Source organism: Arctopsyche grandis, chromosome 7 (genome assembly GCF_051622035.1).
Source record: "Arctopsyche grandis isolate Sample6627 chromosome 7, ASM5162203v2, whole genome shotgun sequence".
In the NCBI taxonomy this organism is placed as follows: Eukaryota; Metazoa; Arthropoda; class Insecta; order Trichoptera; family Hydropsychidae; genus Arctopsyche; species Arctopsyche grandis.
Window position 1 is genome coordinate 9,592,236 of NC_135361.1, and position 17,969 is coordinate 9,610,204.

General features: G+C 31.6%; 1 protein-coding gene across 1 annotated transcript in view; it reads left to right on the forward strand.

The window, feature by feature from the left end:
- Positions 1–14,845, forward strand: part of LOC143914746 (uncharacterized) — a 247,602-nt gene extending 232,757 nt beyond the window's left edge. The window contains exons 2-3 of the mRNA XM_077435057.1: positions 9,032–9,182; positions 14,441–14,845. Coding sequence (XP_077291183.1) covers positions 9,032–9,182; positions 14,441–14,570 — 281 coding nt within the window. The 3' untranslated portion in view covers positions 14,571–14,845. The remainder of the gene's footprint in view (positions 1–9,031; positions 9,183–14,440) is intronic.
- Positions 14,846–17,969: the final 3,124 nt, after the last annotated feature.

The following is a 17,969-nucleotide window of genomic DNA, read 5'->3' on the forward strand; positions in this document are numbered from 1 at the left end:
ACGAACTCATTAAAATTTACATTGAAATCTTGATAGCTATCTATCCAAACGCGGCTTTCTACCGCCCCTTTACAACTCACTTAGACAGTGGTCAAAGTTACTTTTTAAATGTGTAAAACTATGTAAGAAAAAACACGTACCGTACACATCTGAGTCTTTGCCTTTACGCTAATGGACGAGAGGTCCCGGGTTCGAGCCCCAGTTTTACCTTGAGTGAAAAGACTCTGCGGTGCTGCTGTTCAAACTTGGATATCAACTTAGTCAACTTAGTTACTAAGTTGATCTGAATTTGCCAATTTATCTCATTTCATTTTGAAACAGTTTCTATCCTCTACCGTCTATTTCAACTACTATTTGAAGATAATTTCAAAATTTTCTAACGTATTAATTAGTACAAATTTGACCATCGGTGTCGCTTTGGGGCAATATTTAATGGAATTATGGTATAAATAAAATTTTATTTAATATAATATATCACCCAAAATTAAAATTAAATAACTTAATTTATTTCAACAATATTACTTAATATTACAGCTTCAACTACATAATATATACTATACCAGGGTTTCCCAATCTTTTTATGCAATGGAACACTTTACAAATAAAATATACTATTAAAATACTTATTATCTATTTCATAAATATTGTTAAATAAAGTAAACAAAGCTCTTAACGACTTTGATGATTTTTAGTCCTTGAATCGCAAATATTCTTGATATCAGGCACAATAAAGGTGAGTTCAATTCTTATATGTAGGGTAGAGTCGAGTTTGCTCCTGCACTTTGAACGTTGCAGCATAATAAGATTCTGCTTCGCATAAATAGGACGTAGCAAAAGGAAGTAAGACAAAAATAGCTTGTTTCGCCATATTGGCGTATTCTTCTGACAAACTCGCTCAATCGTTTAATGGCTTAAAATTCATTTACTTTAAAACTACTAGCTTTTCATCTACTTTAAAATTTAAGTCATTCCTCTAAGGCAGAAAAACAATAAAAATTATTAGATTCAACTGATGAAATCCAAAATTGAATTTTATCTTTTGTATTAAAAATTGTATTACTTTCACCTTATATTGTAACACTTTTTCCACAATTTTTATTTCCGTATCAAATTTCTATTCAAACTCTCCGCCTGTATGTGCTTAGATTCTTGACTTCATAAACATCAGTGGAGATTTACCATCACTCGCCTTTCAATTTGAGGTAGAAGTTGTTTAAATGTGTTGCAGCCTATAAACCATAGTAAAATTTTCGCGGAACACCTATTCAGATTCCGTGGGATATCAGTGTTCCGTGGGACATCAGCATAGTTTAGGAAACCCTGTACTATACTATAATGCGATAAACATTTAAAATTTTACATGTATCCGAAATTCATATATACATGACTACCATATTCTGTCAATGCATTCTCGAATGAAAAGAGTTTTTAATGAAAAAGCCTTTTTGCATTCATCGGAAGCTTCTTTCAATATGTTGAAGCACGAACGTTGACAATATTGCTACCTATGCATCAACGAATCCTTAAGCAGACATTTTATATTAAACAGGGCTGTGGAGTCGGTTCAAAATTTACCGACTCCGACTCCAGCTTTATTTCATGATCCGACTGCGACTCTAACTTGAACGATTTTAGTAAGATGGACTTTTCTTTTCAGCTTATAAAATTATTAGTAATAAACATAAAAGCTGTCTAAAAATAAAATAAAATTTGGCCGTAACACGCACATACATATATCAGCATAATAATATAAACATTTTAACATTCATTATGTGTACATATAACCTATCAGTGAAGTAAAAATATATATGAGAGATAATGAGAGCCTATAATGCAAATATTATAAGATATAGTGTCAAAAACAAAAATTTATAGGCGTTTGAACAATTAAAATCAGACAAAATGAGTGGGGGGACTGAAAGTAAATCAAACAAGACTACTGGCCATGGGCTGTCATTGTCTCCAAAATTTTTGGATTCTTAAACGTGTTTATTACGATTATTTTTCACCATCACACCAACGGAAGTAAATTTAAATTTCTATCTGTGACCAAACCGCGCAAAATTTCAAACCAATCAGAAGAATGTAGTAAATAGTGTTAGGGCCGGGCCGCACCGTGCAACTTTGTCGGCCGACTAGTTGCGCGACATGAAAAAATGTATGGAAATGTGTGCGACAAACAAGTTGACGGGTGTAGCATGTCCAATCTACCTGCATGCATTGGTCTGGTCGCCCTCAACCAAGTCGCTCGCAAGTCGCACGGTGTGGACCGGTCCTGAGACCAAAAAGCGAAGTGAAGCTAATAAAAGCCTTATAAAAACATAAATCAATTTAATTATTGGTAATTGGTAATAAAAAGTAAGTACATTCATAGTATATGTATATGAATTTCATTACAAAAATAAATCAATTAAATAAAAAAAGGTATGAGACAGAGAAAACATCAGTTTTAGAGGAAAAACATCAAAATTTACACACTTCAACCATTTTATTTAAAATTTAATTTAAATTCATGATTTTTATAAAGAAATTGTTGAATTCAAATTTATTAATCGATTTACTTCAATAAAATTAGAGACTACATAGTTGACGCATACCGTAATAATATTAATCAGCAGCTGGGATCGGTGGTTGCGTTGATACTAAGCACCGAGAGTTTGCCGGGTTTGATCCCGTGAGCTAACCGCGATTGAAAATAATTTATTCCGAGTATAATCCGTAATGATGCTTGTTAAACTTGTAGATTTGTGACTCCAAGTCGATCATTTCAGAGTTTGTCAATTTATCTGATTTCATAATTGAAACAGTCCCTCCATCAAATAGACAAAAATCATCCTACCCACTATGTCACCACTATTTGAAAATGCTTTCAAAATTTTACTATCTATAATATATGTAGATGTCTCGCTAATGTTCTTATATGTATGTAAATAATATTTGTATTACGCGTTAGGGTACTCTGTAATGTCACTGTGGCTGATATGTAAATAAATATTAATTTAAAAATAATAATAAAAAGAAGTCGGAGTCAATTGATATTTTACGACTCCGACTCCACTTGAAATGCTCTGACATTATTTCAACATCATTTTTATATAATAAATTTGTATTAATATCCACATAACTTTCCCGGGAACAACATATGTATATGTACAAAAAAATAATCATACATAAATATAAACACATACATATTTAACGTGACCCTATAATTTTTATATAACGGCTCTGGCGGTAGCAAAAAAAAAAGAATTAGCGATCCGTTAATGTCGGCGCATATCGGCGCGCTTTATCTCAATAGAGCTTTCGTAAATTTAACTTATCGCCGTTGGATTTTCCTCGTTCGCCGCGAAAAGCTTTTTGTTGAAATTTTCACCGGTAGTAGGATTTTGGGTACCTACACCCCCCCCCCTTCCCCCTCCCCCCTTCCCGCGCTGCTCTAATGAACAAATCAGAAGGGAAGTGCGACAAATGGCGACTGCCAACTCATGCGAGCATATCTATTATTATAATTCACCACGGCGCGTATCCTTGGGGATCAGCGCAGCCGTGGAAAACCGTTGACTTTTCCGACGATCTCGTAAATGAGCAATACCTACATACGTACCCTTATTCCACGTTTAATATCTTACACTTGACGTTCCCTTTTCACAAGGAGAATATAATATTGTCGCTTTTTTTATTCTTCGTCGGAGTAAGTCTACGTCGGCGCTGAAAGGGAAAAGTCGAGGATTCTTCTCCGATCGTTGTTAAGATCAAAACTCGGTCTGATTTCTCTAATTGGGATTTTCCGATGAATACTAATGAAGTAATTAGATGGAAACGCGTCTTAAATTTAGATGTCGCATTTGAATATTTTCTATCGATTTGCGTACAGCTGATTTCGGTCAGCCGGATTTTCGACTTAAGCCGGACTCATACATATAAACATGATCAATTTATATTAATTTTTATTATTATTTTCCCTATTACCAAACTCACATTGAGCATTTAGAGACAATCCAGAATGGATTGTCTCTAAATGCTCAATTTGCAATTTTCCATATTGCAAGTTTGTCTCAGCGCAGAAGGGTTTCTGATTTGTTAATTTTATATAAGATTGCTAATGGAAACATCTGTTTTAAGTGAGATTAACTTTTACGTTAATGCCCGATTCACCGGATGCACAAATCTTTTTTATCCACCAATTTGTCAAAGCAACACTTCTTTCAATAGTGCAATCGTTTGTATATGCCGTATTTACGATAGCTTAGATGATTGTCCTGACCTCTTTAGTGACTCTTTTAGTATTTTTAGGACAAGGGTGAAGAAAATAATATGTGGTTGATTTGCTTCTTCACCTTCATTGTCTTTCTTTTTCTTTTTTAATTTATCTGTTTCTTTTCTTTTTTTTTAAATCTTGATGTTTTTGTAATTTTACTTTTTTATATCACCATGTGGTGCTCCCTGTAAATGGAATATTATATTTTTATTTATGTTTATTATTATTTTTTGTCTCACTATAAAACTTTCTTTTAAATTTTATTCTGTATGTGTGCCTATTTAAATAAATAAATAAATAAAATAATTTTAGAACATCTGTATCGTTGGAACAAAAAATAGTGACAATTTTATTAGAATTATTTTTTCATGACAATATTTTAAAGATTTCAATAAATCAAGGTTGATTTTAAAAATAATCATTGAATCATTTGAAAATTTCAAATCTTTTGATTTTTTTAATTTTGACTATATAGTTTTTGTCTTATTATTAATCTTTTACTACAAATATACATAGTTTTTGAATGATACAATTGATAGTCCTTATTTATTAAGTATTCCGATTTCCAATTAGAGCCCGCCGTAATTCTTCATTATTTTACATTAACCCCTGTTCCACTTAATTATTCCTGTAATTACTTTTATATAGATTTTGCTCTTCTTTTGACAATATTCCCCCTCGTATTGAAATATATACTTTGCTTTAAATTTATATTGTTTGACCATGTTTCTTAGTAATATGTTTATATATCCCATATGTACTATTATTCAAAGCTTTTTTTTTTTCATTGTTATTAATTTTTAGAATCTTTTTTGGCGTCAATGTTATATACGTTGTAATACTGTTTGTTTCTCTTTTTTTTAATACTCTTTTGTTTCAACTTTTATTTTTATTATTATTTTGAATATTCCCGCCAAAAATTTAACGATATAGAAATTGACAAGTCATTTAAAATTAAAGCTACCCACAGCTTTTATGCACCGTGTTTTAAAAATGAATACAAAAATATTTATAAAAAAAAAAGGTTTTAAAAGAAAATTTAAAAGCGTGCTCTATAATATGTATATGTATATAAATTCAATTTTTAAAACCAGGAACAAAACTGTGTTTAAAATTAACGCTATTTAATCAAATCGTAGCCTTATAACTTAATTAATTACGACTTGTACAAAACTCTTCTGGAGCATTACACAATATGCTTTGTAAAATAATAATACTCATCCAAAAATAAAATTAAACAAATTTTCCAATCGAAAGAACCACTGAAATTACGAGTTTTCATTGTTTTGTTTGATTTTATGTTTACTAATAATATTATAACATAAATACAATATATAAGTGACATTTTTTCAAAACAAAGCTCTTTTATTCGAACCTCGAAAGCATGTTTCCACGAAGAATGGATTCGGATTTCAAAAGTACGTTTCCACGAATCATGTATTTGAATCTCAAAAGCATTTTTCCACGTATAGAAAGCTTATGGTTCCACGTACACATATAAGCTTTAGGTTTGTTTTATTTCGCAAAAGCAATATTTTTTAATAAATTACAAAGCTTTCAATGACTGCTTACATTGTACAAATATGTATTCGTACCATTTTTGAAATACTCTATCTGATGACATTTTTTTGACTCCAATACGATAGTAGCTCATTGGCAAAAAGCTTCAAATTGTATGTTTCAATTACTATAAAAAATCTCACGAACACAATCACATATTCGTTTCATTTTATACGTTTCTGAAAAACATCCTTCAAAATTCGCACTTGACACTTGGTGCTTTAAATACTTTATTTTATTTATATATGATATTTCCTAGGAATATATTTGATTCATCTTTCATAATATAAGATTTTCTTCGAATAAAAATGTTTTTCAATCTCTTCTTTATCTTTTATTTTACATATTTGGGACTTAACCCCACCTACTACATCCTTTAATCCTCTGATACATTTTTTCCACCATCACTGAAGTCGATCGTCCCAATATGGGAACTTGCAGAATCCACTGATGAAACAATTTGCATACGTACAGGGAAACCTTACCTGCCATAAAACGCTAGATAGTGTTGTATGCGTTGTTGCAACGACACATTCAACAGTAAATTGCAACACTTAGTGGGCGGAAAAGTGCAGCTTTATCGCTTTGCATCATCGCTTCTTGCACTTATCGTCCATCCGATAGTGCAACGTGTAGCATTTATCGTAATACAGGGCTCGGCATGCACCACGATGTGTATCTGCGAAAGTGTAGTGGGGCTATAATGTGATTATGTCGCGTCGAGGGCACAGGGCTGACCCAACCACCTGCCCTCCACGATAAGGCTTCTCATTATTTTTATAGCTTCCGGATTTCCTCGCCCACTACCTACTATTTTCCGGCTGGCCTTTTGCCCACTTTTGAGATCGAAAGCGCTCCCTATCTCTCACTCTAATCCTGATTTCGTTTTTATATACATATTTATTTATGTGCACGTTAGTCGCTCTACATTTTCAAGTGTTCAGATCTCGTCACATGGTGTGTGTGTGTTATGCTAAGACACTGTTGTTTCTGTTAAGTATACGAATATTATCAGTACATTATTATAAGTAAATTTTATTTAAATAAATATTTATATGTCCAGTTCTACGATATATCGTACTACATATGAACTGGGTCTACGTGACGAGACAGAATGTCAAATTACAGAAAACACAAATATCGGAAGGCAAAGATCGAAAATCGAAACATCTTAAGTCGAAAGATAAAAAAAAATGGTGCATGGTAAACGGTACATACTCGCGTACATACTCACTTAATTTGCGCGAGCAGGATACAACAGGAACAAGAGAAACATGCTTTTCCTCCCGAATTCTGCGAGCGCACATTAATACGGGAGGAAAATCCGTAAGTACGTGAGTATGTACCGTTTACCATGCACCATTTTTTTTTTGATCTTTCGACTTAAGATCTTTCGATTTTCGATCTTTGCCTTCCGATATTTGCGTTTTCTGTAATTTAACATTCTGTCTCGTCACGGAGACCGATATGAACTACATTAAAATTAATTATTGAATAAAATTCATATGTGTGATATTTTTACTTTTTGAACACTGTTAGTCCTATCGAATTGAAGCTTAGTGTCGGTTACTGAAATTCTTATCGATACGACGTAAATTTTTAAGTTGACTTGAAATGGTACCTCTCTTTATAGGTATATATTTTCAATGTATAGTATATGTACATATTATATTACAGTATATATAAATATTATATTACAGTATATGTCCATATTATATTACAGTATATGTACAGCATAGCTCGGTCGTTAAGCTTCTGCTTAGCGTCAAGAAGGTGCTGGGTTCAATCCCTGAATGAAAATGAATTTTTCAGAGTATGCTGTTGGTCAGACCTGGATTTGTGACTCCAGGTTGATCGTTTTCTATCAGAGTTTGCCAATTTTCTCTGATTTCATTGTTGAAACGGTTCCCGGAAAAAAAATTGGCTAAAAATCCTTCCTGCCTACTATGTCACCACTATTTGAAGTTTGATTGATGTACAATAAAAAAAAAATATGTACAATTCATAGATGTCTCGTTAGTTTGCGAGTTTTTCAGTGTCTCGCAATTCAATGACTTGTAATAAAAATGCTGCATTTGTATTTGTAATTGTAATTTGTAATTGGCCAGGAAGGCGCATTGGGATTTACCTGTAAGGCTTTCCTGGTATATATGTAAATAAATAAATAAAATACATACATACATACCTAAAGTACTGTTTTTTTAAACTTGCTCACTTTTTACTGTTACATCTTGACAATCATATAAAGTCTGGAGTCCCACATGTAATGATGAGTATGAACCTAAAAAACAGTTTTTTAACACTATAAAAAATATTCCAGTAATAATAATTTAATAAACTTACAATTCCAATAATTAATAATGAGATTCACAAGTACTTATATTTAACTGAATTATTTATGTTTTCATTATCTATCCATACACGGATAGCCATACGTTCAATTGACATAATTGTTTAAAATAGGTAAATAAAACACTTGACAAACAAAACCCAATAACACCTTGACAAGTAACAACTTATTATATTTTCGAGGAATTTTGTTCGAAAAAAATACCGACTACCCTTAAAATTGATCCGTATCGTATGTCACCCCTCTTATCGTATACATACATACATACATACATATTCCAAGCTTTTCTTAGAAAACGTTAACGTAAGCAATATCATTACTTATCTTTTGTACGTATTATAATAATGAGGTCATGCCCTAAATAGGCCGCGCCATATTACATACGTACATATACAATAATCTTTTTTAAATGAAAATGTATGAAAAATATATAAACTGAACTTATATCGGAAGCCTTTTCAAAATTTGACGGCTGTCATTGTAAACTTTTCAGCCGAAGTTTTGTTCGGAAACAACACTCAACATAACGAGAATCAAACTTCCTTGCTCAGCTAAAAAGTTGATGAGAGAACGTCGTCAGCCGAAATAGATTGGGGGAAGTGATTTCGGAGAGCTTCCGGTGACAAGCTTTCAAAAATGACAGGGAGAGCTTTACGCATTTAAGCAAATTTTCACTTCAACACTCCATTCTATCCACACTGTTCATTTAGTAACAATCTCCATTTTTTTTACCGCGGAATTAAATCGACTTTAAGTATGTACTTTACGAATTACGGATGAGCCCAACTCCACACGGCATCGCACAGATAAATTAGGTTGTTAAGTTGGTTTTGTGATCTTATAATTGTGTTTGGTTTTTCTAGGTGAACGTCCATTCCCTTGCGGCTGGGGAGGCTGTGGTAAGAGGTTCGCCAGATCAGACGAGCTGGCACGTCATACGCGAACCCATACCGGCGAGAAGAACTTTGCCTGCCCCGTTTGCGCCAAGAAGTTCATGAGAAGTGACCACTTGAGGTATTATACTAATAAAATAATTTTCAAAACTGAAATTTTTCCCAAAAGTAATTTTAATGCTTAAAAAACTACCCGCTTTTATCATTAAGCAGCGTCTATTGGTAAGCATATAATGAATCGTCATAAGTCTAAAAGTATCTTACATGGTATTTATTGGTATCTCACGTGGTGTTTATTGGTATCTCACGTGGTATTTATTGGTATTTCACATGGTATATGTGTATCGTTAATTAGAGCGGCGTTTCTCAACCGGAATCGACGTATCACCCTTAAAATCCCAGAAGACTTTTCGGAGAGGCACAAAAATCAACTTAAGAGAGGCCACATTCAGAATTAATTTATAGTTTTGGACCATTGTGGCATTACAGGAAGAAACTAATGCGCCACAATGGCCTACATTTAAAAAAGAGAAGAAAAACAAAAAATAAAATAATGTAAAATACATAAAATAAAAAGCAACGGCAAAAAAAACACGATAAAAAAAACAAAAGAAAAATAATACATAAAAAATGAACACAGGTGAAAAAATCAATTAAAAGAAAAAATCAATTAAATAAATAAAATCCTTAAATCCCATTCATAGTTTCACATTGAACAAAAGAAAAATAGTATATAAAATGTACATAAGGAAAAAAAAATAAATAAAAAATAAATCACAGTGAGGCCCAAATGGAAGAGAGTAGATTATTAAGATTCCACGCATACATCACATTCAATTGAGAAAATAATGATGAGTGCAGCTTAACAGATAAATATTTATTTATTTTTATTTTAATTATATACATATATTTTAGCTATCAAGCTAATTTAAAAATACATCTTAATTATTATACTTAACTCTAAAATTTATAATTAACTTATATGTACTGTCCCTCACAGAGGTGTCTCTTCGCACCTCGCAGGAATGCATCCATGCTTTTAGCATACCTGATGCACTCAGGGAGGGCATTATACATGAGCACACCCCTGTGAAAAACACCCCCAGCCGTCTTATTATTTCTTACTCTACTTACAGATACTAGTTTGTCCTTATTTCTAGTATAAAAACTATGTTTATCTCTATTCCTTATTATATAATCATCAAAATACTTAGGTAATAACTTATGATCTAACTTATAAACAAAAGACAATGTACTAATATTTAGACTAATTCTAATACTCATCCATCCTAAATCATGTACTCACATTCAAAATACCTCTCATAGCTTTATTCTGTATTTTTTGCATTTTTTCTAAATCTTGGCCACTAAACAAATTAAGCACAGTGGCACAATAAACCACATGTGGCAAGACAATTGAATTAAACACTAACATTTTACTTTTTTTACTTAAAATATTTCTTAATCTACATAATATACCAACTTTTCTAGCCATTTTTTTATTATATACATAATCAGCGTGCATTTTTAAATTTAGTCCTGAGTCTATGTATACTCGTAAGTATTTTAATATGTTAAAATAATATCCGATAATCGACGCTCACCAAGGTGGAAAATATTCAGGCACAGTAGCAACGATTCCATTGAAATAGGATCTCTTGGAATAGGAGCCATTCGAAAAAGAACTGTGCGATCAGGATGTACAACCATCAAATGATGATGTCTACCACGCTGATAGTTATAAAATAATAAATAGATTTTAACTATAAAAACGATATCTGGAGAAGCTCTGAAATGGCGAGTGCATTTCTCTAGGAGAGAGCAAGTTTACGTGTATTTAATTGCATTTTCCACATCTTGTTGAATCGGAATTTCTATGGTTGAGCTCTCAAAAGCTCGCAACCGTCTTGACATTGTCAATGGAGGTGTACATACTTAGTTTGTCGCAAACAACATTGACCAGACATTGACAAAGTTTGCATCAGACATAAGGATCACACTAATTAAAGTAAACTTAAAATATTATGCAAATACGTATATACATATGTATGTTAATAAGGAATATATTTTGTAATTCTAAAATAAACTGCGTAATTTTTACTGTATACTTTTTCATTTATTATTCTCTCGAGCAACTATTGTGGTGAAGAGGAAGAGGGGGGGGGGACAGTTAATTAAACTCCAAAAATATGAGAAACGCTGGATTACAGCAAGAATTACAACATAAACACTTGCCGCAATGTGATGGATAGGGAATGACCAGGACTTTTATAATTGTATATAAATACATAAATAATTTTATAATATATAAATAAAATATAATTTATATAAATATTAATAAAATTTATTTAAAATTTATATTTTATGCACACTAAATTAATATTTTATTTTATTTCTCCACTTACGCAATAAAAACATTAATAATCAACAGAAATAATTATTTTCGTAGGGCCATTCAGTACGCTGCGCGCAACGGTCAATGTGTGGATGATATCCGCCTTGGAATTATGGCTATTTTACGGCCGTTATTTTCTTCATTTATTTTTAAAACATGAGATAATGATTTTTGTATCTTATTAAAGTAATTCGCATTATTTTAACTTAAAACACAGTTTTTTTTTAACTTGACGCTTGGAGTCCAGCACAGGACGGCAAGTGTTAATATAATGTATTGGCTGGGTGACTTAGTCATTATTGCATTAGAAATGTATGAGAGTATAGTTCTGTGAATGAAAGTTTTAAACCCAGTGATTTTCGATTAGAATTTACATGTAATATAAAAAAATTCTTGCATACATGCATATGTACATAGTTATAATGAAAAAAATTGATACGGTATAATTTCTTTTTCTTAGCATGTGTAGACGTGATATCTCTTAGCCGAAAGTTTGGCTTTGATCATCAGTTTTTGTCTTGTTAACAAGCGCTTTACTTGGCCGCTTTGTTTTTTGCTAACTATAGAGGTTTCAATTGAACGAGAGCTTTCAAAGCAGCATTAACATTCGAACAAGCAAAAAATCAAGCATATAAGCTTTTTTATATTCGGTAGGTACATATACGTATACATAATACAGTATAATTTAAACCTGGAAACGAAATAAAAAAAGTACGAAAGAAGTTTCTTCGATAGCTATACATGAGTTTAGCTATTAATTACCCTTTTTCCCACAACTTTTTTCCGAATTACCTTAAGTTTGAATCACTATCTTCGTGAAAAATTGTTGTCATTTCCAAATACTTCTTTGTAGTATTGAAGGAAAGGAGGAACAATCCTTTTATTTTATTGAAGCTCAAATCTTCAATAAAATACGAGACGAGTTGCTAAAACGTCTGTTTTTAGAAACTCATCTCTTGTAGTCTGTCCGGTTGCTCAACGTGATGTCTGGATCTGTTTGATTGTCGTGTTGAGGAATTACTCAACCAGTTCAATCATTATTCAATTAGCGATCACTAATTGCACTGAGCAACAAAACAAAATTACAGGAACGGAGACATCACTCTTTATTAAGTTTGACCCACTGAATTCGAATATGACAATGATTTTTAAGAGATATGAGCGTTCAAAACAATTTTTACAGATTTTTGGCTTTTGCAGTATTTTATTCAAAATCTATAGGTAGTATTGCTTTGCCGAAATTGAGTATTAGATAATTAATTATACTTAGTTTAAAGCAATTAAAAATTACAATGAATAAAAAAAAATATTTGACTATTTATTTCAATACTCATTTTTTGCACAGCAATACAATGTAGATTTCGAATTAAAGACTAAAAAAAACACACATGCTTTTTTTAAACAATCATATCTCTTAAACGAGAACAAGCCAACAAAAAATTATTGTCATATTCGAATTCAGTGGAAAAGATTGATTAGTGTTCGCTCCGGTAAGAAAAAACATGTGATTTTTTTGTTGCTCAGTGCTATTATTGTTTTATTTAATAATATATAATAAATTAAATTGAAAAAAATGTTGAATAATGAATGTTCAACTCACTTGAATGAAGTCGCTTCACAGCATTTATTCAACGATTTAGGAGATCCGCATAGAACCACCGCTCACTCCATCATAAATGACATACCGTGTGTATGCACCTCCTTATACAGGACAAGTTGCACAGCACAGCTTACCTGATTCGTTAGTGTGTCTATTATCTAGGTACGTAAAGGTCTATCCCGGTGAGTCTATTGTTTACGCACGAACTCGTCCAGGTCCGTGAGAACTCTAGCGTATCCTTTGTTAGGGCATTTTCATGGATCCACTTAGACAGTAGATACTCTCTATCATGCCACCACGTTACAATATATATAAAGCTGCGTTCGTATTAAGACATAAGACATAAATATATTATTATAGTTTGTATATAGAATTTTATTGCAAAAATATATCATTTTTTACTAATATTCAAAATGGCTAACCAATCCAGTTATAATTATCATCAAATAATTGAAATTTGGAACGTATTGTTGCGTAGGGGTGGGTTCAGGATTCAAGTGAAATGCCAAAGTCGTTTCACAGCATTTATTCAACGATTCAGTACCTCCACACGTAAGCACCGCTCAATCCAGAATAATCTGATCTACCGTGTGTAAAGTAACTACCTTATAAAGGACAAGTTGCTCACTTCAGCTTCCCCGATCCATCTATGTATATATTGTCTAGCACGTAAAGCGTGTTGAGTCTATTGTTCTGTGAGAACTCCAGTGTATCCTTTGTTCGGGCACTTACTGAGTCCTGTTAGGGCCGGGCCGCACCGTGCGACTTGCGAGCGACTTGGTTGAGGGCGACCAGACCAATGCATGCAGGTAGATGGGACATGCTACACCCGTCAACTTGTTTGTCGCAAACATTTCCATACATTTTTTCGTGTCGCGCAACTAGTCGGCCGACAAAGTTGCACGGTGCGGCCCGGCCCTTAGCCTAAGCCGGTGTATCTATTTTTCACCCACGAATGCACTTAGACAGTGGATACTCTCCACGTTACAATATTATAGTTATATGAAAATTATAGTTACATGTTATATGAAAAAATCAGTACAATACATATATGGATAGACCATTTATAAATCTAAAACTAACTAACCTCCCTTCATCGAAGGGAGGTTATTTAGTTTTCTCAGTAAGTGCCCTTTGTTCGGGCACTTACTGAGTTCCGTTAGCCTAATCCGGGGTCTCTATAGTTCACCCACGAATCCACTTAGACAGTGGATACTCTCTATCATGCCACCACGTTACAATATGTATAAAGCTGCGTTCGTATTAAGACACGAGGCGCGCACAAAGACACGACAATGTCTCCGTGCGCGCCTTGTATCTCCGTGTGTTCTAATTTGAACGCAGATTAAATAGAGTAAATCTGAACCATTTTTATCTGTTTCAGCAAACACGCTCGTCGACACCCCAACTTTGACGCGTCCGTCCTTCGCCAGAGACGGCCGCCTAACAAATCTCCAACGAGCAGTTCGCCCTCTGAGGACACCCTTTCTGATGGTACTCCGCCCTCGCCCTAGCATCAGCCTACCGCCCTAGGGGCGGAAATTTCGCCAAATGGCCACAGGACGACCGTCATCCTGCACGCCGTCTAAGATCGCGCATACATACATACAATTAGTTAATCGATATTATCGTTTGTTCTCTTGCCATATGCTGCGTATACAACACGTGCTACGTCCCAGTACAACATCGTATAATATACATAAACTATATAAATACTACAAATAAAAAAAGACGATTTATTAAAAGAAAAAATTGCGACAGATCTCCCAGAACCTCTCCCTCCTAATTTAAAAAAAAAATACATAGTGTTTAGTCGAAATTTGATTTTAATTTTATTGTTGTTTAAACCCGTTCGTTTGCTACAAAGTGCGAAACGTCTGCTTAGATTTCACCGTAGCAATATCTCGATTCTGTTTTAAATTAAAACACAACGGATCTTTATTATTAATTAACCCCTACTTCTTAGTGATTGTGCCTATAGAAATGTTATCATCGTACATTGTTATTTACTTCTAATTTTAACGTCTCGATTTGTTCGAGACACGACCCATTGTCCTTGTATTGTTATCTCTATCATGATATATTTATCTTAAACAAAATTATATATATTATATATATTACAGGTGTAAATGCGAATGAATGAAAAATGATAAATGTTCTACATGTAGTGGATGGTTTTTAATTATAATTGTTTATTTTTTCATATATGTATAGCAAACTATCTAAAATAACTCGTCAGGTGTTAAACTGTACTATATTGAAATTTAATCCATTTCGTACCGTGTATGTATCTTATAATAATTGCATTCGTGAATCGAAGAGTCGAAATGGATACGTCTTATATGTATATTTTTGTCTTTTTTTAAGATCTATGTATGCATGAATATATGTACACTGATTTCAAAGTGAATTATTTTTACAACTTTTAATTTTAAAATGTGCATTCAAAAATTTTTGAATGAAATCTAATTAAAAAAATATATTCTAAATGAATGTTCTAAACCAAAATGCTTATCTTTTATTTAGAAAACTTTCCAATGTCTAACTTTATATATTATAGAATATATTTATTAGCCAGTGCGACTGTTATGATTTGGTCTTTTTTTCCCTTTGAACGACCATTAGATTATTGTTTAGTCATTTTTTTTGTTACTATGTAAATTTATCATTTATTTCTGTACATACTGAATCGTTGATACTAATATGTTAACCATATGTTTAATGTATATTATACTATATATTATTATAAAGAGTTGTGAATAAATATGATTCCTATATAACCAATGATGTATTTAGATTTAGTTTATAGACAGAATAGCACATTTTTTACTTAAAAAAAAAAAGAAATAGTAATTTGGAAAAGATTGGTCTTAATGTTATCGTAGCATGGAACAATATTTATAAGTTTTTATTTCGTTTTATTTATCATTGTGCAGATGTTGCATTCGATTCCTTTAGTTGTGTTGATTATGTTTGTGTGACCGGTAAAAGTGCATATGAAATGTGATGTGTATATTATATGAATATAACATATATAGAGATGAAAGTACATATGCATGTATATCGTACTTTCATTAAATTGCCAAATTTAGATTTTATTTTCACTAACGTGGTTTTATCACATTGTTGTAATTGAGTATGATTTTTTTTTATTTATTTTTTATTATTAAATTATTACCATTAATATCTTTCGAAATATTTTAATAGTGTAATACGAACTGCAGTACTTTTTTCCCGCGATGGAAAATGTTATTCATTACGATGACAGTTATTAAATTACAATTGTCATCTAAGGATAAAAGGGTATACAAATAAACAATTATTAATATGATTTTCTTTTATTTATTTTTATTTCCTTTTTTTTCCCATTTGATTATTTTGACTTCATCCATACATACATACAAATTAGCAATAGATTCCTGTTAATACATACCGGGATCTAATGCCATTAATTTTTACTTATTATTTTTCATATTATTTTTATCGATTATTTTACATATGTCACAGTTCAAGTTTCCACTTAGATTTCTTCATACATGAACTATTGGTTTTATTAATTAAGTGTTAACAGTAAAAAGCTATCTTCAAATAGACTCACTAAGTGTGGTATGAAGCTGTTGATCTGTCAAAACATTTAAGATGTCAAAACGCCAAGTATTTAAAAGGGAAACCACATTACAACGTTGCTATAATTCCTGTTTCCGCTTATTTTTAAAATATTACAACCTGAGGTAAGCATACATGTGTACATTGAAGATAGGACAAACGATTGAGAATCATTAAGCTTATGCTTAATAGTTTGTGCATGAACAAACTAGTTAATTTGTCTATTTGCCCTTTCGTGCACACAATAACTGGCTATATTTGGTTCGTGAATGAACGAAATGTACACTTGGACTGTAACATATACACACCTATTATAATCCTCCAGGTACAAAATCATATATTTGTAATATCGCATCATTTTTACGTGTTCTTTGTTAATAATAAAACAAAATAATTTACATTTTATTGTATTATAAAAGTCTAAATTATTTTTAGTCCAAAGGTAAATAGTTAGATATGTTTTTAAATGTTTAAAACTGTCGTGTGTCGACTACCACAATTCCTTTGTGATATTATATGAGTTATGATTAGTTTAAATTTGAAATATTTTTCGGATTTCCAGGGTCGTATAGTTATTTCACTTAATTTTACGTGAAAAATATATTTAATTTTATATTTTCCACGCACAGTGTAATTAATTAGTTATTGTTATATGATAATGCGATATTTTATCTGTATTTATGAATGAGAGCTGAATACGAATTAACGAACGATTATTTCTCAAAAAAAAAAATATTTATATGTATTATGAATATTATAATATTACATTATATACCAATTTCAATGACTTATTTTATATTTCAACTCAAATCTAATCAAAATGGAATGACTATTGTTTATTGAATATATTAAAACACCATACGATATCTTTGTCAGTTTTAAGTTAAGTATGTGTATTAATATATATACATATATTAATAAAAAAATATTATATTTACAATCAATTATTACAAATACAAAGCGAATCGTTGCATAGATAAGTATAGATTCATATTTTTAAACTAATATATATATATAATATTATACATGTATACATGGCCATTATAGCAAAATGAATGAAAATGAAGTTAGTAAATTTCTAAATAAAGAATTATAGCCAATTTAGTACCTTTCTGCAGTACACAATATAAATATTAAATACATGTATTCAATGTAAATAAATTATGAAGTATGTATGGTATGTGTTATCATCACAAAATCAATCACTTGTTATGATTATATCAAATATCATCTATCGTAGCAAAGATATTAAAATCATATAAATAACTAAAATATATTTAAATGAAAAAATATGAAATGTATCATCT